General features: G+C 42.2%; 1 protein-coding gene across 3 annotated transcripts; it reads left to right on the top strand.

Moving 5' to 3' along the window:
- Positions 1-8,205: 8,205 nt before the first annotated feature.
- Positions 8,206-22,856, top strand: ICOS (inducible T cell costimulator). 3 transcript variants are annotated; one of them, XM_080400305.1, is made up of 7 exons: positions 8,206-8,408; positions 8,579-8,671; positions 15,365-15,403; positions 16,028-16,366; positions 17,799-17,911; positions 18,521-18,611; positions 19,128-22,856. In XM_080400305.1, the coding sequence occupies exons 2-6, from the start codon at positions 8,614-8,616 to the stop codon at positions 18,608-18,610; spliced, it is 639 nt and encodes a 212-aa protein (XP_080256431.1). In that variant the 5' UTR covers positions 8,206-8,408; positions 8,579-8,613; the 3' UTR covers position 18,611; positions 19,128-22,856. The 3 variants fall into 3 exon arrangements, with proteins under 3 accessions (XP_080256431.1, XP_080256433.1, XP_080256432.1); XM_080400307.1 differs by lacking the exon at positions 8,206-8,408 and having other exon boundaries at positions 8,528-8,671; XM_080400306.1 differs by lacking the exon at positions 8,206-8,408 and having other exon boundaries at positions 8,602-8,671; positions 15,343-15,403.
- Positions 22,857-23,400: the final 544 nt, after the last annotated feature.

Genomic DNA, 23,400 nt, shown 5'->3' with positions numbered 1-23,400 from the left:
AGAAGGACAGCTAATCAAGATGGGACCTGGGCACTTGCAGAGCTAGTTGCTTTTGCTGTGAGTGCTGTGTCGTGGCTCTATCGACTTTTGTAACTTGCATGCACTGCAGTTTCTTCTGGTTATACTTGCAGGGTGAAGTCCCTGAAAGTCAAGCCGATTTGACATGGTAATTTGTGGCTGTGGTAGCCCTTGAAATCAGGAAGAATGTGGTATCTTGAAGGTCCAGGTTCAGCAATTAAGAATTTCTGCAACTTATTCTTATGAAATGGCTATGCCTGTTTCCCAGGAGCATGGAGGTGAATGGAGGCTGGGAACTTCAATGAGGAGATACAGAGTCTTCCATGACAAAGGCCCATCCACTAGAACATCCTATGGTGATCTGTAATGTGATCAATGTGGTTAACGTGATGTTTTAGAGTAGTCATTTCAATCACTTCTGTTCTCTAGAGAATATAGATATCTGATTTCTACTTTTTGCTCATCATCATTCTAATTTTTCCTGCAAATTCTTTTTCATGTGGTGACAGCATCCAAAGTGGCTGCAAGAGGGGTGCCTAGACCCCTCCCTTACAGTGAGCTCCCAAAGAACACCAAAGGTTATCAAGCTGTTCTTCACTGGCTTAAACATAGTCTAGGACAAATAGCAATCACATCAGAAGGTTTATAGACAGCTCTTGTTGTCTTGTGTCTTGTATTCTTGTAGGCAGGTATGTGCTCCCAGGTTTAACGTTGGTTGACTTGGTGACATTCTGAGTGGCACCAAACTCTGCTGACTTCTTGGGAGTTCCTTCAGCCTCCCAGGAGGTATGGCTGTCTCCTTCACTCTTCACTACAGTGTCTCCAACTCTTCATGAGCCATGCACTTGCAGATCCTTGCTGTGATTCCCTGGTCTTTTACATACAATGGCCCCTTCAGCTGTCTCTCAGCCACAGCATATTCAGCTGTTTGCACAGGTGTTTCCTGCCAAGCTACCCTTCCTGAAGGATGGCAGTCCAACAGCTGATCAGAGGCGCCATCCACCCCAATGGCTTACACAGAGCATGAGTAGGGCAGACCTCTGCCCAGGAATGCCCTGGGCACCACAGTGTAAATGCTCTGCTTGTGCCACAGACTCTGGGTCTGCCAAGCAGATCAGAGAAGGAGATGATGCCTTTGACCACTGGAACCACTGTGTGGCTGCAGGGAACTGTTCCTGGCCAGGACCCAGAACTCAGGGTTGCTGTGACATAACTCTTTCTGGTATGAATGTCTTTTGTATCCCAGACTTTGTTATTAACCCAGGATAAGGTATTAGCATGACCCTCTTCCTTATTCGCTTGAGGATGTGATGAGATGTATGCCCTCATGAGAATTTTGTCCTCTTTTCCAATTTAACACATGCAGGCCAGTACCACATACTTCCTTTAACATGTTCTGTGATAGATATTTCCAGACCTTGTATGGCCACAAGCTGTGCTGATCATGAATAAGTTTTATCTTACCGGTTAACTGCTCCGATTTCAACAGGTTTGTCAATATAACTCGACTCAGTAGATTGTTCCTGATCGTGTAGTAAGGGGGCACCTTCCAACCTGAAGCCTCTCTACTCAGCATGCGGGTAATCACAATTTTACTAACAAGCCAATGTGGGTTTTGGCTAGAACCAGTATTTCTCACCCACTGCCCTGAGGAGGAGCTGCTAACAATCAGAACGAAACGCAGTGACACAAAAAAGAAGTGACTTGTATTCAAACTCCTTTGCCTCTTGGTCTTCCCTGGCCTGCTAGAAGGATTGTTTTTACAGCTTGTTCTTTCTCATTTAGTTACCAAGCCGAGACAAACAATGTTCAAGTGCCTACGCAGAAGGCCAAATCCCTCATTCTCAGATGTGACACTTCCAAAAACCTTCTGAGCCCTAAGAAACCTGCTCTGTCCCTCCAAGCGCAGACGTCAGAGATGGAAACATTGCACTGGTCTCTGCTGTCCAGATTTCAAAATTTCTTTTTGATGCAGCCTCCCCCTACCCTTTTAGACATAAAGCCACGTGTATGTGAGGAGACTCACGTGGAATTGTAGGAGACCACAGAGGAGTCAAACCTCCGTAAGTGCCAGCCGCCAGAGACCCGACGCCGGGCACCCCGGTGTAAACCTGGAGGGGCTGCACGGCAACCACGACCTACGCTGCGCTGAACTCAAGGTGAAGGAGACCACAGTCTGGCGCTTAAAAGTAGTCCCCCCAAAACCCAGCTGCGCAGGCAGGCCGGGAGGAGCCTGGATAAACAGCGGTTCGTTCCAGCCGCCTTGCTCCGCGCCGCAGCGAGACCCGCCGCCCCGCCGCGGCTCTACCCCCTCGGCGGTACCGGCCGGCCGCAGCGCTCGGGGCCGAGGCCGGGCGGCGGAGCGCGGGACGGCAGCGCCCCCGTGTGGCCTGCTCGCGGCGGCGCAGGGGCGGCCCGGCCTCGCCCCGCTCCCGCCGCCGGCGGAGACCCCGCTGCGCGGCTGTGCGCGCCTGGGCACCGCCCCGGCCAGCAGGGGGCGGTATCGGCGCCTCTCCGCGGCTGGGCCCCGCCGGCGCCTTCCTGAGGGGACGGTCGCATGGTTCCAGGGGCTCCGCTAGCAGAGGCGCGCAGGGCACGTCACCGGTGGGGCGCGGAGGGCAGTCCCCCCCGGGCCTGGCGCTGAAGCCGGAGGCGGGGCGGTTCGTCGCCCAGGAGCTGCTGCTCCACCGGCCCCGTGCCCCGCGGTGGCTCCCCCACCCCCGGCACCCTGCCTGCGCAGCCTCCGAGGCAGCTCTGGGAAGTCTGCCCGAGGGCAAGCGAGCCTGGCACCAGTGCCCGGGCGGCCCAGCGGTGCCCCAGCGCGGCACTGCGCCCGGCTCTGCCCGGCTTTGCTCTGGCACCCACAGGAGGAGCGTGGCTGGGGCAAGCCTTGGGCGTGAGGGAGCGTGGCTGGAGCCAGCCTCCAGCATGACGGAGCCAGCGCTCTTTGCTAGTGCTGCCTGCGGTAGCCTTGGCCCACGCGTACAAAGGAGTTTGTTCCCAAGGCAGTAACCTGCGAGATTCTGAACGACAGACGCAAAATAGCGGAGAGAAAGCTGTGATTTCACTCTTCGTACACCTCCCAGTCCACCAAGGCCTGAGCTGACTAAGCCTAGCTCCAGTTAACCACTAACAGCAACGGCAAGGCCTGGCCTGAAAACACTTGAAAGAGACGGTTTTCAAAAGTACTTCAAGTCAGCCGGGAACAGTGGCATGTGTGTCCTCAGCCACTGTGGTGTTTCTGGAAGGCCAGGCCAGGGTTACACTGCTTCAGTTTTCAGATTGACATTTGATTTATTTCTTGTCTGCAAGAATGCATCACAACTTTGGGGGATGCTTCTGTTGGAGAAAGTTCCTCTTTATTATGCTGTCAATGCAGTGGCAGCAAAAGTTTACCTTTAAAAAGTAATCACAACAATGCTGAGAGAAAAATCACACCACAAACCCCAAGCACCACCACATTACCTGGCTCTTTCAGTCCTAACTCCTTCAAGGCAGCTGACCAGATAACCACATAACAGGACTCCCCACCCTACTACGAGCTTTGAAACAGTTGAGGTGTGAAAGTTTTACAGAATGCGTTTAACTCATCACTGTCACACGCAGGAGACAATTAAATTCAAACCCCAAAGCAGAATAATTTTCACGGCCACCCAGCTCATCAGGCATGTATCTGCCATGCACTGCTTTACAAGTGGCAAGACAGCAGCAGTCCAGGTCCCCAGGTTTGCACTTCATTTGGGTTTTGTGTATTTGCTGTCCATTCTGGAAGACCTCCCTTCTGAACCCAGATACCAGCAGTGCTGGTGACAAAGTCCCACTCAGCAGCATGTTGGCCACAGGGGGACTGCAATGACTCCAGAAGGTATCCTCCCCCCTCCGGAGTACTGTCCATGAACCCAGGCCATTTACAACCCTGGTATTCTCTAAATACCTCCTTCACACTCAGGCATATGCCATTGACATATACCTACTGCTCACAGTCCTCTTCCCAGTACACCCTGAAGGGCAGGAACATGGTTGTTGCCTATTGCTGTTATTCAGGACAGTGTACCTTCCACAGCAGTCCCACAGGTCTGCAATCCACACTGCCAACATTTGCACATGACCTTCATTGGTCCATTCCTATCTATACTCTGTGTCTTGGAGATGTGGTTGGGTACCTCTTTAGGCAACTGTATTGCAGCAGGCACAGGGGCTGGATGTGCAGGGGCAAGGCAGCTTCTGAGACCAGAAGGAGACAGCCTAGGTGGCTCTCAGTGCCCTGAGCCAGCCAGTACAAAACATTAGTCACAGGATCTGAAGTGTCATTGAGAATCATAGAATGGTTTGGTTTGGAAGGAATTTCTAAAGGTCATTTTAGTCCAACCCCCTTGCAATGAGAAGGGACATCTTCAACAGCATCAGGTTGCTCAGAGCCCCGTCCAACCTGTCCTTGAATATTTCCAGGGATGGGGCATCTACCACCTCTCTGGGCCACCTGTTCAGTCTGACTGGATTTGCCACTTAGTGCCTGTTGACTGAATTCATAGGTCAGTGCCCTTGCACGTGTTATGTCTTTGCTTAATGCTTAACATACATGGTTTTTTCTTCTTTTAGAAAAGTTGACAACAATGAAATATTCTCAAGCATCATCATAAAAAAAAAAAAAAAGTGATTAATGGGATACCTGAGCTTGTACCAAGAAGCAAAACCACACACACTCAGACCCCAAATGGGAATGTCTCATTAGGTCTGCTTTGCAGGGAGGTGTTTGCCCTGCTGCTGAGCTGAGCCCTGGTAGCCTCTGCTGGCATGTTGATGAAGAGGATATGCCCCGCAGCATGCCCCACAGGCCTGTGGGAGAGATCAGACCAATGTAACAGCAAAGGAGGCATCAGAACAAATGAGGGAGCACATGAGCTCCATTGCAGCCTGAAATCTCTGCATCTTGAGTCACTGCAGCTTGTTTACACACCTAATGAGGAGTGATGCAGATGGGAAGTGGGATTTAAAGCCATCACAGAACCTTAAAAATAGTACAGTGGAAGTCATTGTTGTTACTCTTATTCAGGAGGACAGGAAATGAAAACGCATGAGTGTGGAGGCTTTCTGCTCCAGCCCTGAGGGGAATGACCCAGAATCATGAGAATATAGGCCAGATATTGAAGCAAAGAATGAGAAGCAGCAGGAGACAACAGAATATAATTTGTGTGGATAGACTGTAGCAGCCTCTGTAGAAAGAGTCACAAAACGTTTTATTGAGAGAATATTTTATATTGCTGTGGGCAACCCATCATCATCCACAAGCAGAAGTGGATAACTGCTGGTGAGACAGAGCAAGCTGCTTCAATGTAAACAGCACCTTTGTTACATGGTGGACAATGCAGTAGCATTTTGCTAACATGGACATTGTTTAGGGTGATAACAGTAAGCATAATAAGAGTTATGTGATTAAACAGAGCAAAGAAAAATATACATTGTGCATCACAGGGACAATCTTTGCTGTGAATCAGTCCTCTTAGGGAATCAGCTGGAGTGTTGTTTTCTGAGTCACTTAGAGTTAGAAGGAGAGAAGCATTGAAGATCATGGCAGAGAACACTGGTGTATGGACCAAAGGATGAGCAATCCTGTTCCTCTTTGGAGCTGGGTGTATCACTGGATACATTTTTAAAGGCATAAAAATGGTCATAAGGACTTTCCAGGTTGTTAATCAGTAATGGCAAATTGGAAGCAAGACGATGGGAGAAAAAGGAGTTTATCACTGTAGGGTAGTGATGGGGATGGGACATAAATAATGAAATGGGGCTTGGGAGAAGGAGAAGTCATATCCCAGAAAGGAGTTACTGCACATGCTGAAGGGCAGCCTCTGCTTGAGGGGAAGGCTAGACAGGGATTGGGACACAGTCAAGTTAGAAGAAGAAAAAAGTCATCTCTGAGAGGATCCTGTGGATGAGAGTGAAAACCAAGACAAAGAGAAGATAAATGAGTGAGGATGGAAAAAGGAAACACGTGTTTGTGAGCAAAAATAGTTGCAGTTATAGGAAGCGTGTTGTGGAAACAGACTACTTGTCCCAGGTGGTTAACAGTAACCAACTGTAGTGTTTGCAAGAAACATGTTCAAATTGCAGTCGTGATGTCTTTGTGAAGTAGGTAAGCACTGACAGAGGAGGGAGGCAAAGACGGAAAGATTGAAAGGCAATGGAGGAGTCTCTGTTGGTGCGGGACTAGAAGATAAGCATCCCTCACGCTTGGCTCTGAGCTAGACTTTGTGTCTCTTTGTTTATGAATATACACTGTGAGTGCCCCATGCTCTGCTGGCTCATCATAAAATACATTTGACCACTGAAAGAAATCACTGCCTAGGTCAAACTTCATAGTGCTGCCAAACGTACCCCAAAGTGTACCTTGCACTGGACCCTTTCGAAACAAAGTGAGCCACGTGTTCTAGCAATCCCAAATGCCAGGGAGCAGAAAAGGAGAAAGGATAATTACAAACTTTAGGCTATAATGACAAGTGAAAGAGAGGACAAATATAAAGTGTTTACTGGACAGTGGGACTTGCTCCCACTGTAGCAAGATCTATGCCAACTAAGCTAAGCTGGTAGCTGTTCTTATCCCAGGAGGGAAATAGATGTGTATTAATCATCTCTGCATTGTTATTACTGATAAGGTCACAGAGAGGGCAGGGCAGGAGTAAATTGCTCCAAAATAATTATATTGTTTTTTTAAAAAAAATAAATATATATATATCTTCTCTATCAAAATTACTTTCCTGGCAAAATATGTAAATTTTTAAGACAAAGTGTTTGAGACCTAACAATACTGACTTGTTTTAAAGCTTGTTTTCACAAAAAATAGCTAAACTTTGCTCAAAAGAGTACATTCCCCTACACCTTTACTAACCTTCCCAGCCAGCAGTAGGCTTTGTAGGGACTCAGTCCCTGGCGCATTGTCAGCACAATCCCAAAGGTGTGGGTGATGTACTTTACAAATTATTCACTTCCTCCCTTAATTTTGTAGCAGCAGCAGCTCTTTTTACTGTAAGACTTTCTGGCTGCTTTTCCTATGCTTACTTTGGGGGCAATAGAAGTCCTGTCCCGGGACACAGCAGCTCTGTTGTTTCAGCACTCCTCATAAGTTGTTATGGGCATGGAAAAATGGTCCTACCTGGAACCTCAGTAGATCCCAACATGGGTCATAACTTCATAGGCAAAGGTCAGGAGTCAGATGTCTTTTTCAGCTTTATCATTGCTTGAACCTCCATATATTACTCTTGAGCTTTAGAATTGAAAGTATTCTGCAGAAACTTTCTCTAGTTAGAGTTGCGTAAGTTTGGCAGCAGAGACTTGAACTGAAAATTTAGATCAAGTCCTGACTTGACTCAGGCTTAGTTCTGATTTTAGTTTAACAAAAGACAAAGATTTGCAGGGCTAGGCAAAGATTTGAAGAAAGTAAAACTCTCTGCCAGTGTCCATGTGAACAGATCTTTAGCAGTAGTAGTGGAAGAAATTAAATCACTTTTTGAGGAAGGGTAAACCAACACATGAAGATTTATTCACACAGTACAAAGTAGGAGTCAATCTGTAACCCAGTCTTGTTATGCACAAATTATTTGGTGCCACGGCATGACCATTACAAGGACTTAACCCCAGGAGTGTCTGTCAGGCACCACTATTAGTACTTTGTGTCTTCTCTTTGCGCAATCAGAAACGCTAACTACATCTAATATATTAAACATGATTTAGGAGCTGCTTTTACAGCATGTTATCTGCACTAGAATTAGTATTATAGGCATAAATAATCAGCCAGTTCTAAATGACTGTAGAGCATGTTATCCCAAAGGGTCCTAAAACATTCCCAGAAGACAGACAAATAGCAGGCAGAGTTGAGTGTGCTGCACAAAAGCAGGGAGAGGGTAGGAGAGAAACTTTTGACCTAAGGCTCTAGGACAATAGGTCAGATCTCCTCCTTTCGAAGGGCTGCGTGAAATTTTGATGTCCATGCAAAGCAAGCCTGACCTCCAGGGTGGAAGTCTTATGTTGGAGTGAGTCTTCAGGAAGTCACAGGATTGAGGATATCCTTCTGCAATTTGGACATGTTCTTTCAATGAATTCCAGGACCAGGACACACAGTAGACTCCTACCCTGCTAATGAATGGTTTCCACACAGAGCAAGACCATCAATTATGTAAGACCAGCTGAAACTGGTGGGGAGGAGCTAGGCTGCCAGTTGCAAATATACATTTATTGTTAGTATAAGGAACAAGTTGCTGACCATGGGCCATCTGCAGGAAATGTACTGTAGATGATTGTAGTCTCTATTATGATAGACTTAACCAGAAACAGTTTTTGCAGAAAATAATGTCAGAAAATCTTTCATCTTCCTGTCTGTGACAGCAAGCCATGAGGTAGGAAAAAAATGTAGCAAACTCCACAGGTGTGGGTGACAGCTAATGCTGACATAGCTATAATGTAGGCAGGGGTTAAATTCAAAAGTCCTTCTGATTTTCATATAATTTCCCCTATTGCCCACAAACCACTTCCTTTGCTACCCATGAATTCTTTCCAATCTTCACAGTAGACAGAAGGCTGGTGCCTCTGCGTCAAGCAAGCATGAAGTCGGTTGCTGTAACTTTCTGGGTCCTCTGCTTTCAGTTTGAAGCCCTGTACGGTGAGTAGTATTTTGGATTATTCTCCTTGAAGTAGATGTTTTTATGGAATCTAACTTGTCCAATGATGAGAGACAGTAAATAAGGCATGTTAGCGAGGGGTTGGAGGAAGAGGTAGTTAAGGGAAACAGCTACAAAAAGACTGTTCTTGACTTTAATATCACTGGAGTTAGCGGGAAGAGAGAATTCCTGCCAGCACAGGGCACTTGCTCTGAAACTAAAAAGTACAAGTTTTTATCGTTTGTATTCTTTAGCTCATCTGCTCAGTGTTACCCTCTAGTTTGTAAACCTGTCCCTGTTCAGACTGTAGTGCTCCAACCCTCTTCTCTTGCTGGGCATAAGGTCTTACAGCAGTGTGACAGTGAATGGCTTTATAAAGAGAAGCCAAGTTACTGATACTAAACCTGCTCTTGTTTGGGCAAAGAACTTTTATACTATGAAAAATGTATATGGTATGGAAGAGTGGATGAGATAATTTTGGTGCAGGCTTGAAATGCAGAGTGATTTGAAAGGGAACGTAGCATTCCTAGTGCTGTTTGAGAAGGCACACAGTGACAGCACTGATATCAGTCCAGCCATAAACATGGATGTAGTGCTTTACCACAGCTACACAAAGTTAAATACATTTATCTGTAGCCTTTCTGAAACCCACATACTACTGGGCCAGGATGGAAATACATATAATATATAATTAAGAAGAGTCTTTTTTTTTCATACGGTCCAAGGATTTGGTATGATGTGTTATACAAGTAGGACCTGAGATTTAGTGCACACAGTTACTAAGCGCCATCTAAACATGTTTCTTCGAAGGTCATGCCAAGGGCTGTTGAGTACATTTGCTTCTGTATTTGTAATGTTACAGGATAGGTTTTTAGTCCCTCTGCAGAATTTAAGTATTCCTGAGGTTTCATACAGAACTTAAGCTTTCATTTAAATAAAAACCAGTTTCCAGCTCTTTAGGTGATGCAGATACGCTTCTAAAGGTTAACTAATACAGCGACAGTATACTGTGCTTTCAGATAGATTGTTAAGATGAGTGAAATCACAGGGATGGAAGGATTGTGATCAGTACCTCTAAAAGGACATGAGCTGCTTTTTCTCCTTGAAAAGTTATTCTTAAATCTACTAACAAAAAAGCCTATCAATGTTGTTAAATATTTCTTGGCTGGTCAATTTAGCAGTATACTTGACCAGCATACTTCTACATGTGGCTGGAACTATCTAAAAGGCCCATTCATTGTGGGAAGAAATAGGCTGCAATTTTAAGGATGCAGATAATTGTTCTATCTGGTTCCAGCATTTCTCCCTTGTTTCTGCCTTCCTTCAGGTGTGAAGGGTAGGATTTGGACACGGGGCTGGGGACAGGAAATGGCAGGAGAAAGAGACTGCCTGTAACAAGAAACGGTATCAGTTTTTTTACCTTACAGTGCTTTCACCATAAAAAGTACTAATTATTATAATTCTTGCTAAAAAGAAAAGGATTGTAAAAGATCAGCTTTATGTAAGACACATTGGAACGATACTTTCATTTAGAGAACAAGGTAACACTCCAAAGAGTGCTGCCAAGCACTGTGGCAAGGTTTTGGGAGTAAAAGCGGAGTAACTTCTGAGATTTTGATTTTGGGTAGTTTTTGTTGGGTGGTTTAGTTATTTGGGTTTTTTTGACTTAGTGATTAGCAAGCCCTGCTAGTGATCTACGGATAGTTTTTTTTTCATGTAAATAGGTCACAGAAGATGCTATATGTGTATTATGATTTGATAACCCAGTTGTGATAAAGAAATCCTTTGTAAGAGCATGGAGCCTCTCTGGTGCCTGTAGAGAAATGTAGCCAATGGGATTTTGTAGTACAGTGCTGTAAGATTCCATAGCACTTGAGGCCCTTGCTATGAAACTTTGCACACAAGCTTTTGCATGCCAACATTTGCAAAGCATTGTCACACATTGTCACACACAAAAAACATTGTTCACCCACAAATCTCCTGTTGTCAATACAGGAGGAAATCATGGTCATTTCTTAGAAGGTGACTGAAATATTATCAGGCACAGCTGCTGTGCTAGTGGTATATTTTCTAAGAGTTTCCATATTTCACAACATATGTTATACCATAGAAATAATTCAGATTATAGATGGCTTCCTAGAGTAATTGTGGCCATTACTTGCTTTGCCCAGAAGCACTGTTTTCCTCTTTTAATCTTTGATTCTTGAAAGATAGGAACGTGTTAGTTTTAGACATATGACTAATGATACTGAATTGACAGTGTCATCTTTCAGAATGCCTTGAAAGGTCAAAGCTATAGCAACGTAAAGGAACTGTGTGTGGTTTCATTACACATTTATTATTAACAAAACAGGCATGTTTGTTTTAAAGGCAAGGTCTGCACTCTCCCTGCTCATCTTCAGAGACAAACACACCCAAGTGAAATTATGCTTGTTCTTTGTATTACTTATCTATCTCTTTTCTGAGAGCAGGGGCAGATAAAAAAAAACAGCAAGAAAAAGAAAAGCAAGGGTATTCTACTCTCCTACCCTAAACTCCAAGTTTTAAAAATCAAAAATGATTTTAAAATTTCTGTCAGGATCAAAATGTGTAATGGATTGGTGATGTTTGCAAATAGCATTGGGTCTGCCAAAGAACAACCAGAAAGCTCAAAATTGCAATTCCATTAAATCAAAAATAACCTGCCTTCCATTGGCCTCAGTGTCCAAGCACACTACCACAGAAATTCCCAAACCTCTGCCGTAGTGCTTTCCCACTGCAGCAAAGATGAAATCAAGACGCAAATTGTCATGGTTTAACCCCAGCCACTAACTAAGTACCATGTAGCTGCTTGCTCACTCCGCAGTCCCAGAGGGATGGGGAGGAAAATCAGAAAGAGATGTAGAGCTTGAGGGTTGAGATCAGAAACTTAATAATGGAAATATTATAATAATAATAATAATGATGATGATGACGATGATCTTAACAATAATAGTACAGTTATAATGAAAAGGAGGGAGAAGGGGAGAGAGATGAAATCCAAAAGGAAAGGAAAAAAGAAAACAAATGATGCATAATACAGTTGCTCACCACCCACTGACTGATGTCCAGCCAGTCCCCAAACAGTAATCACCAAGCCCCAGCCAACCTCCCCAGTTTATATACTGAGCATGACATCCTATGGTATGGAATACCTCTTTGGATAGTTTGGGTCACCTGTCCTGACTGTATCCCCCCCTCCCAGTTTCTTGTGCCCCTTCAGCTCTCTGGCTGGCAGGGCCTGAGAAACTGAGAAGTCCTTGACTTAGTACAAACATCACCCAGCAACAACCAAAGCCATCAGTGTGTTACCAACATTGCTCTCACACCAAATCCAAAACTCAGCACTGCACCAGCTACTGAGAAGAAAATTAACTCAATCCCAGCTGAAACCAGGACAGAAATGCACATGACTGTAAATACATATACATAGAATGTACACACACACACTCTTTCATAGTTTAACACAGCAAGATGTTACTTTCATAGATACATTTATCCCTTGGATTGACATCTGAACCACATTTGCCTTCACACTCTGCTTCACGTGAGGTGAGCCAGGAACAACTCTATGTAGCTCCACAGTGTGATAATGCTATTAAACGAATGAAAGATTTTTTTCCCTCTTGTCTCAAAACCTTCATATGTAATTGAATTAGCTCTTTCATGAAAAATACCAAAAAGGATCCTTATGGCCAAATGTAAGCAGTTTTATTACTGAACCAGTGAGATTCTTCTGTTCATTTTTAATAATACTGTGATGTAGTCTTTTATTCACACAGTTTTTGAGGTAGTATTAGGGAGGTTTGGTGAGTGAATCTCCCAATATTATTGGATGATTAAACCTTAGTTTCCTATCTCCCATCCCACAGTACATTTGTTCTGACTGTAGCTTGGTAAATGACATCCCAAATGTGTCTGGCCACTAACCACAGAGTGTTACAGGTCCATAGGATTACCCTAGAAATGAACCAGTACAGACAGGCACAGGAGAAAAGCAATGAGGCACAAGAAGTGGGGAATAAACCACCTTTTAGTGTGCAGGGGGAGCATTCACATTAGGAGCTGATGCAGAATAGCTAGTGAGTTGGAAATTCATATCAGGTATCACCCATTGTGGTCATCCACTTAGACAATTTTGTGTTTTAATCTCAGGCACTGTTAATCTCATTTTAAAATGCATTCTCTTTATACTATGCTAAGCACACTCTTCTGTTTCTGTATGGTTACTTGTTTCAGAGGAATACTAATTGCATCACATTTACCAATATGCTCATTCAGAGAAATACATTACTGAGTCTGTCTTGAAAATAGGAAGTTAAGGCTTCTGGGCCTGAGAGGATGTGAAATGATCTTTCAGCTTGCCAGAAGGTCACATGAACTACATGGTTAATGGCCTCTCTCTGCCCTTTTCCATTAAAAACAAGGATTAAAACCATGATCTCTGACAGGCATTTTAAACCACCTGGTATGAAAGGGCAATTTCATTAGCCAACAGCAAAACTGAACTATTCTCAGAGAAAAGCCGAGAAATGAAATTCAAAGCTGTTGCTTTAGCACTCAGAGCAGGGTAGCCCCATGCTCCTCTGGGGTTTTGAGGGAATATGGCACCGCTTGACTCTGTAGCTGCCCTGACAGAGTCAGTATCTGCCTCTCCTCTCAGATGACCAGTGACAAATGTAGAGGTCTCAGCTACAGGTGGATGCTTCTCAAAAGTAGCAGGTCAACTTAAGTATTCACCATGCTCCCTAGCTTCTGCTATAACAATACACTTGGTTTTTTTCTTCCTTTCCCTAAATAATTTGCTGTTGGGCCTAAATTTAAAGGTATATGTTACCAAACTACAGAGCATTTTAAAAGACCTTTACTTCAAATACTGTTCTCATAGCTGCTGCTTTCTTTCACCATATAACATGCAAGTCATCAAGAACTGTTTCTTTATTTGACCTTTGCTTTCAGCTTTTCAGACTATATACCATTATAAGGGCTTGCACTTTCTGTATCTGTGCCTTCAGCATATCTAGAACTCTATTTCACTGTGGCCTGGTGAGTTGTGTGTTTTGTCTGTCTTATCTTCACATCAGTGGTACAAGATGCCAAATACCTTGTCTGTTATCACACACTTAAGTAATAGTTCTGGGAGAAGTACCAGTATTAGAACCATTGCAGAATTAGATAAGGGTGCTGACTGTGCACAGTAAACCAGGAAGAATGTGATAACTAGGAAGAGGGTAAATCAATCAAAAAGATACAACAATTTTTATTGCTTTCCAACTGAGCATTGTAAAGCGTCTTCCAGAAGTCCATTAGCTTATATGTCACACTAAAAATACTTTAAACAAGTATTCATTACAATGCCTTTGCCATTGGTAGTAATTGGGGAGCAAGAATTCAAAGAAGGAAAAAACATGCACACTGAAAGATTGCCTCTGTCCAGAAAGAGCTGAGAGCATACAAAGGTACCCAAACGAGAATAATCTCTTCCTGTGAATACACGGGCTGGTTGTCAAAGGTAACAGGTGCTTTTGTTATCAAGAAAAAGATTCTTTGTACTGTGTAATGAATTCAATACCTGGCACAGTTGGGGACCTACTTTGTGTGGATCTAGACTACCATGTAGCAGTAACCACAAGAATAGGATGGTGCATAAAAGTCTTTACGTATTTGCCCCATATTTCCTTATCATCACAAAATCCTGATGTAGAGTATATTTCAGTCTAAGCAGTCTCTGAAGAGCTTACTTAGGCTACCAGAAAACAAGGAAAAGCAAATACAGTTTGTTTTCTACTTGTCTGTGTACCTGTCTGTACCTTTAATTTTAGGGGACTGCAAAAAGAGAAATTCCAAATGAAACACTATCAGGCTGTGCTATGCTGCCAGTACTGACATACAAACCATTTCAAAGTGGTACATGGCACCAAGCCAGCCAGGAAATTCCACTCTCAGTACTGCCATAGTGGGTGGTGATGGAGGCAGTGACTTAAAAAAACAAACCTAGAACAATTATTAAAAATGTGCCTGTCTCCTGTAATGGAGGCTGCCTATGCACAATGGACTGAATACAGTTTGATAATCTTGAAGAGAAAAAGTTGATATTGAAAAAGGAAAACACCTGTATGTATTGCTTGAATATTTTCTTCCTGTATGTATTGGAGCATTTTTACAGAAATTCATTCTAGATGTGCCTTAAGAAGACATGTTGATGCAGTGTTGAGCAGTGGGGGAAACAGAATGAGTGTAGACCAAAATTGACACTTTGGTCTGGAAATGAAGTATGATGCTGGCTCGTTGCAGGCTCTGTATTCATGAGAAATCAAAAGTATGCTTTTTTTATTTGGGGACACATTTTCTCAGTATTTGGGGGGAAATTTTACTTTCATCTCAGCTTCTACTTATGAAGTACATTTATTATTTTGCAGAAGTCTTTTAAGAACTAATACATGCCGTGTGTATGATCAATATTCGTTCCTGCTTAATGCATTTTTTTTCTACTTTGACTTTTATATTTTGTGCTTTTATCACATCGTATAATTTTATAGTGTAGCACATATAGGATCATATAGGCTAATGACACAAATTAGAAAATAACTTCAGCAACTTAACATGGCATAGCTCAGCCCCTGTTCTTGCATCTCTCTTCTTTACTTTTAAATAGGAAAAAAATTTGTATTTTTCAGGAGTTGATAGCTGCTCATCAAGACCGTGCAAAAATATAGGTAAGACACATTTACATAATTAAAGTTATGGTTTTAAGTGCTTTTCTAGATCAGAAACTACTGCCCTGTATTGTCCTTTTTTTGCAGCACAGTTTAACGCATTTTCATCTGAGCGAGTTTCCCATGCTGTTGGTTACTGACTTTACAAAGTCAAACTGGGAGGTAGCAGGAGGTCCTTGGTCAGTTTATTTTCTTTTTCTTCTCCAAAAAATGTGCGAAATGAGAGTGGCACGACATCTGAGAGTTTTTCAGACAGTTTTTGGGAAGGTCAAATGTGGTTTCTGGATTGCATGTGCGTGCATGCACATAGTGACATTTGTCCTCTACTCCTCCCATTAGTGATAAAGGTGCCATAGCCATTGAAGTAATTAGGTTTAAACTTTATGTCATGCCTCAAACCACTGTCTACTCTGGAAAGGAAAGATAAGTCTGGTGGTTAAGCACTTATGTAGGAGTTTTGTCTTCATGTCCCATTTCAAGTTTTCAGCTACATCATCAAACTGGCTGGATGGCTTAAGTTTCAATCACATGGTTCACTTGCTTTGTTTAAATAGTTTCTTAAGATTTTGGGGATTCTTTTAATTGCTGTGTGAGTCACCATGCTAATTGGTTTTGTTTCTTCAGATCAGCCTCATGTCTCTGACCCCCAGGTGATGGTGGAATTTGAAAATGGAAACTTCAAGTTCACATTCCCCAACCCCAAAAATGTGAGTGAGTTCAGCATGACCCTCTTTAAAGGGAATGAAAAGAAGGAGATCTGTGCACTCCATTTGAGTGAAGAGAAAGTTATCCCCAAGAGTAATGTCACTTACTGTCAGACAGAGCATTCAAATAGCAGCACCAGTTTCATTCTTAAAAATCTGGAAAGCAAGCATATTGACATTTATACCTACTGCCTGGAGATGTTCTTACCCCCTCCTTACATAGAATGCCGGCTGAAAGAAACCTATTTGTACATCCAAGGTAAGTTAACTTCTCTTCTCCCCTCACTTCAGTTTACTGATAAGTAGACATTGGGCACAGCAATGCGGCAGTGAAGTGTGACTGAAGTTTGCACAGGTATTTCTAAGACAGCTTAAAACTACTTAGCAGGGGGCTGATAACAATGGAGCTGTGTTGGCAGACTGCTCAGCATGGCCTCTCCATATTTTTTCATCTTCTTGGTCAGGTTTTGCAGGCCATGCTGAGTTCTGCATGTTGTTGGTGGCACCCAAGCTAGGTAGACTGTCTTCTGGAGTACTGCAGTCCCACCTTTGCACGCAGCAGAAATTTCCCATTATCCGTTTTCCAAGCTGCTGAGTGTAAATGTTATGATTTTTTCTAGTTGTTAAAAAAAAAAACAATCCATTCTGAGAGCTATCTTCATATGCTTAGGATTAGAAAAAAAAGAGCTGTCAAGTACCTGTGATAGTGGTGGTATATGAGACTGATGCCACATCAAATGGCCACTCTGATGTGAAGAAGATGGTGTTCACCTCTCTGAAGCAGGCCTTCAGTTTAGAGCCTTCTTAGGGCAGAAGAGGTCCACAACTACTGTGAATTTTTTGCCTTTTACTGAGAAGGGCTTGGACTAACTTCAGAAGACTCACTGCACAGTCTTTAATTTTGAACTGCCTTTCGCTCAGTGGATCTTTAGTATATTAAGCTGGAAGAGTTAATAGTGGTTTTGCTTACACCCCTTCTTGGTTCTTTATACAGTTCAGTTGCAACATGGTACTGCCTGTTGTCCTTCTGTTGCTATCTTTTCCTTTCTCTCAACACCAGGACTAAACAAAGATAGAAGCTGAAAAGCTAAGGCTACAATTATGAGGTTGCATCAAATTATCTCTCAGCCTTCTCTGAACTTAACAGCTTCTCAGAATCAAGCTGTGACATCCCTTTTGGTCTGCAGTGTTTCTGAAAGCTGTCAATTTCCATTTGTATGGATAGCCAGATGCTCATAGCTATTGCCAGATGTTTCATGCCCTATCACGTCTTCTCCCAGATCTGGGCAAGGATAATCTTGTGTCCCTCAGTTTGCCTTTCTATCCAAACATGACTGACAAAGTCCCCCCTTCTTTTGACCAGGCTGCCCTTTAAATCATCTATGGTACTCACTGAATGTAAGCTTAAGCCTTGCTCAGATCTGAAATACCATCATGCTCTCAAGCCTGGCTTGGCCTCATCTACACTTGCAGGCTGTGCACCAACAGTTTCAGCTCTCCTGCAAAACTGCAGTGTTCTGCTTCCTGCTGAAAACACTTTTCCAAGGAAAATCCTTTGCCAGAGCTCACGTTTGCTATTTTATTGATATGAAGAGAAGAGGGGAAAGAATTTTCAGTTAGGTACAGCAGGGTTGGGGTTGGGGGGGAAATGCAAATTTTCTGTAATGACTGTTTTTCCTCCCCATCTCCAGACAAGGAAGACTGCATTTCACTGGGATTCATGTCATGGATAATTATTGGCCTGATCATGTTTGCCATGATTTCCTGTGTCTGCTGTGTCATAGCCTGTTGCTTAAGGAATAAGGTAAGCAAGTCTATGAGATTCTGCAGAACTCTCCTTCCAAGGGTCATGGATGGGGAACTTAATGATATTTAGAGGGTGGGACAGGCGTATACTCACTCAGCGTTTGATGTGTTTTTTGACAAAGAGACTGAGTTGTTAATTTACCACTGAAATCTGGTTATTGATGACAGCGGCTCAGATTTAATTTTTTTAAGACAAAATTGTTTATTGATTTAAAGGCTGGGAATCAAAGGAAAGAGGAGAAATGCTGCACAGGTCAGCAAAATTACTTTGGTAAGCAATTCACTTGATTGTTTTCCTCAAGAAGAGAAAACAAATCATAAGTGGAGCAATTCCAACTCTGTTCTGGAGCAAAACCACTTAAACAAAGAACCAGCTGGCTCGGGAAAGAAAGGAGACCATGGATAGTAGTTGTTCTTTTGGACAATGTATATTTTTCATTTTCAGTTGGTTTTATTCCAAGTTTTCTACGTGAGTGCCTGTCTATTCTGACTTTAATATTCCCACTGATGACAGTCAGAATAACTGCTCTACTTAAAGAACAAAGGCAGGAGTGGCAGAGGTTAGTGACCACAAATTAAATTCATGGCATTTTCTCTCTGTTGGCAGAATCAGCGGTGTGAATCCAACTCCCATGAGTACAACAGTGAATACATGCCCATGGCAGCAGTGAATGTAGCTAAAAAAACAAGAATCTGAGGTTGTATTAAGCCTAGTTGTACTTGTACCTCTGCTTCTAGCTGTTGCAAGGCTTTCTCTGGGAGGGAAGGAGCTGCTTGCTGTGTCTCCCTTTGATTCTGCCTGGGTGGGTGGGTGGGATTGTTACAATAGCTTGTTAATGGCGTTCATGCTGCCATGTAGCAGAAAGAGGCAATGAAAAGCAAAATCTCTGGAAAACTTCTGAATTGGAATGGTTAGCTGGTTCCTAGAAATGCAACTGCTTCACATCAGTGCAGAGTAATGATCTTACGCATGAGGAAGAGATGTGAAACCATTCCATTCATGGTACCCAAAATCTCTCTGGGGAAGTGATTTGTTAGATTTACTGAGTGTTACTGGCTAAGGGTAAATAATCTGTAGAGAATGAGGAACTTCCTAACTATTTTAGGCCTTGCATGTAGCCAAAATCAGTTTTGGATACAGAACAGAATCAGGATTTGGGGTGATTTAGATGTATGGGGGTTGCATGTAACTAAATTCTCCATTCCTATTCCAGGAACAAGTTGCTTGTGGCATGGAGATACTGGCAGCAGAGGTTTCTAGCTACTTGAAGCCAGACAATGGGAAATCAGCTTTCATGATGGTCCCGTGCTCAGTCATGGAACACTCACTCTAGTACTGTTCTGAGCTGTGTTCTGCTCTAGCCTTGTGCATTAACTGGCACGCTGCCTGATCCACTGACTTGTACGTGAAATGCTAACGATGTGTTAAAGATGTCAGCTTTTAGTTGAAGAAAATGTAGTGAGTTTGCTTGACAGTAGATTCCTGTAGTGCTGCTACAGGGGGAACCTTTTTTATTTTCTACAGTCTCCATGATAAACTTTCCACTGGGGACAAAAAAAAGGGGAAAAAAAAAAAAAGGCAAAAAGAGACTACCTCCAATGCAAATCCTCATGGCACAGCCATGAAGGACTGTCAATGTATTGTGCATGCCCTTTTCTTAGGGCTACTTTAGCCTGATTCTATTAACTCATCCTCACACTCACTGTCAAACTTTTTAGCACCACACTAGGAGAGTGCAGTATGCACACACACTGTCCTGCACCAAGCTATGGGACAGCAGGGAACAAAAAATGAGACACAGTACATCAGGTATGTGCATCTGTTTTGTGTTTGTGCTATCAGTATATCTTTGCCATTCACACCTTGGGGCTCCTTTTATGTAATTAAATTCTGAATTCTTTTACTAACTGAAGAATATATTGCAAGACTGCAATTGTTCTTTAAATCAGTTCAAACCTGCAGGGTCAGTCCCTAAACTAGGAGGCACGATCGATCTCTCCTATTTGTATGTCTTGCAGCACAAATACAGCAGTGTCCGTAAGTCCAGTGTATTCATGGACTCTGCATTGCAATTATCTTCCTCTTGTGGTTGACACAAAACCTTTACCAGTTCCCCAGTGGGTTCAGGGGTTACTTGACCAGCCTTAAATTGCTCAGAGCCTTCAGGATGAATGAAATGATCAGTCCTTCATGCTCCTTGTGAAATCCATCAAAACTCTGACCATAAATGACCAGCTGGGAATCCAGCTTGCATTTGTTGCCAGACCCCTTTTGTCTGCTGGAAGCAAAGCAGTCCATTGATTCTGAGTTTCTCTATAATACATTCGAAAAACAAATACTGGTCAGAGGACACTGTTGTAAAAGGTACATATCCTACTTGTCCAGCAAATGGAAGGCTGGTTTCAAATCTGATAGGGCAAACAGGGACTGTCAGGCATGAAGATGACATAAGCTGGTATGTCAAGAACAGGGTTTTCCTCAGCAAACACCTAAATACGGAGAAGTATTGCAAAGAGAAGGTGCAAGTTGTTAAATGTGACATCAAGCAAAGGGGAAATGAGTAAAGTATCAAATGAAGTGGGGACTGCCAATTTCACAGTGGGTACCCTGCTTAGATAACCAGCTCCTAGGCAGACATGTAAAGGGGCACTCTGGTATGTTGGGTAACATTACATTCTCTCCCATAGTTCCCCACATAACCTTTGCCAAATTACTTGGCCTTCACAGCAAACAAAACTCTCTTCTGTACATCCACAAATATACTGATTTAACCATTTAAAAAAATATTGGTGAAATTATTGCCTTTGAAAGTTACTGTCTTTGAAAATTGTTGCTGAAAATAGCTAACCCCTACTGCCTATGAGAAATGCTGGATGCAAGACCCTATGTAATAGCAGAGTCCTTTCCCCTGTGACATTTCATGAGACTGAGAAGGAAATTCAAGGAATAAAGAATTACTGAAAGAAGGAAAAGCTTGAGTTTTGCCTTGAGATGCTGCTGGATAAAGGACAAATTATTTAAGTCTGAGCAAGGTAGTTCAAAATACATACATGTTGCTCTGGAGAGATAAATGGTTTATACTCATTGAAACAAAGCTTTTGGAAGTCTCAGGTTCCATCACTGCTTTCTTTTTGAAGAAGAGATTTTTATTCTTAATAAATCACTTTTTTATTATGCCCAGATGTCCATAAGAAAGTTCATGTATGCATGCATGTTGTGTGAAAGAAATAAGCTCTATAAAATCCACATGCAATAGTGTGAGAGTACAAAGCAATTTATCCCTGTGTAGCATCTTAGTGGGAAACAGGGAAAGAACTAAGGGGAGAGGACATGAAAACCAAAAATTTGGATCTGTTTCTATGCAGTGAGGTAATGACACTGTTTGGATCTATTTGTTTCCTTTTATTTTCATGAGAAAGTCTATTTTTCTATTGTTCCATCTCTTCCTTTCTTTAAACCCCTTATGCCATATACAGATAATGTTCAGGATTGCTTTGGGACATTTTTCAGTTTCTTTCTGCCATTCTTCAATGCCTCCAAATCAAGAGGAGCTGGAATAAGATAAAGAATGACAGAATGGGAAAAAAAAATCTATGAAAGAAGTAACATGAGCTGAGTCTACAGACTGTGTGACAAGAAAGAATTAAAATAAAAGGAAACAAAAAAGGAGTCAATAAAAGTAAACAAAAAGCCTTATAATCTAACAGGTCAGCATTTCAAAAAGGAAAAACTCTCTTCGGAAATCCTAGTTTTGGGAAAACACAATTTTAGCAGAAGGAAAAAAAAAACCAAGTGAGAGTATTTTAGCCAACTCTTCCACAAAATCCACTTTCAAGACAAGCAGAAGCATGAGTAACATCCAAATAATACCCAAGAAATCAGAGGTTTGAGGGTAAAATAAACTACTAAGACACAATCTCAGGCTATGTTTTCTCTGTTTGCTAAATAATGGTTCAGGATTGTAACAGAAATTTTATGATTGTATGACAGTCCATGATGGGGGTTCTACAATCTGTCCTTCTCCCTCTCCACCTTTGCCTTCTATTGCTTTATGGGGAATATGACTGAAAAAGCATTTTGGCTGGGGCTTTTCCAGGAACTGAATCCCTAACAACAGTGTTTGTGTAAAACCAGGTTCTGTCATACAACATGTAACATAAGACTCAGTATCAGTAAGATGCTTTCATCCTTTCTGATTTATCATTCTGTAAGTCATCCCACATGTATTTACACTCACTGATGCCCTTTAGATCTTCCCAGTCCATACCAGTATGAAGTCAGTAAGTCAGTAAACCAAATAGGTATGTACAGCAAAGAACTACTTGTAATCTCATTGCAGGTTAAGTCCTGAAATAAAAATTTACAACTTGAATAAATTTAATCTTGCTGAACAGATAGTATGACCTAAGGTGAACAGGTGAAAGATATTAAGGATGACAACTATGGCTACTCCAAAATTTAAGGAAGGATAAATGACAAGAATATCCTAATTTAAACACCTGTATTTCTTAAGAAGGTTTGAAATCCAGACCTTGAGATATATTTTGCAAGCTTATCTTCCCAGCCTGAATTATGAACCCAAATCTGAATGCTCTTGGAGTTTAATGATTAGATTCAAGATCGTTATTTTGTACTAATATATAGCACTAGGAATGATATGACACTATGAAACATTGCGGGGCATTTTCCCTTAGTACCGGTATTCGGTTAACTTCAAACTTCAAGGAGTTTTAAATTCTGTCATACTTCTTACAGGCTTTTACAAAGTTTAATTAAGGCTCGGGAAAAGAGGCTCTTGAACCAGAGTAAAGCAAAGTGAATTGAAATGAGGACTGTACACCATTATTATTAGTGTTTTACAACGTGGAGGGTCCCTTATGCATGTGAAACTGTAAATTGCCATGTAGAAGAACACAACAATAATAAAAATTAAAAAAATAGAGGTAATGGAAATTATTTAGTTAAAAATAAATCAAATCAATTTGTGGGGATTTCTGTCCACATAAAGTTTACTGGGGAGCTGGATCTAAGTCTTTGCCTTTGGTTCACTTTAACTGCAGTGAGGCACTCTATATACTCAAGTCCCTTGAGCTGTCCAGTCCATCATTGCTATAGCAGTCTACTCACTGTCATAAAATTTTCCCATTTTCTTGAAAGATGAAATTTTGAGATCTGTATTTATGTTCTGTGATTATGAGTCCAATTCAGTGTGGGGGTTTGGTTGGAGGGTAAGGAGAAATAGGAAGAATTAAACAGGATTTCTGGCAGAATGAACTGGACAGGTATGAACTGGAGATAGGAAGAAGAGGTCAGGGGGTGAACTTCATCTAAATGAGTATGCCTGAGCTATTTAATTCCTCTTGGGAGCCACAAGATCTTGTATGGCTTGAGATCAATTTTTTAAAAGTGATAAATCAGCTCTGATTATCAACAAGAAAGATTTAGCTGCTGCACACATCAAGCATAATAATTTTTAAAAACTGCAA

Source organism: Falco punctatus (genome assembly GCF_963210335.1).
Source record: "Falco punctatus genome assembly, chromosome: 8".
Lineage (NCBI taxonomy): Eukaryota > Metazoa > Chordata > Aves > Falconiformes > Falconidae > Falco > Falco punctatus.
Note: the sequence above shows the minus strand (reverse complement) of the source record. Positions and strands in the feature narration are given on the sequence as shown.

What these genes read in the sequence shown, in the direction of transcription:
- ICOS (XM_080400305.1), top strand. Translation starts at nt 8,614, where the DNA reads ATGAAGTCGGTTGCTGTAACTTTCTGGGTCCTCTGCTTTCAGTTTGAA. An exon ending in AAGACCGTGCAAAAATATAG is followed by an intron (nt 15,404 to 16,027) that starts GTAAGACACATT and finishes TTGTTTCTTCAG; the next exon opens with ATCAGCCTCATGTCTCTGAC. An exon ending in AACCTATTTGTACATCCAAG is followed by an intron (nt 16,367 to 17,798) that starts GTAAGTTAACTT and finishes CCCCATCTCCAG; the next exon opens with ACAAGGAAGACTGCATTTCA.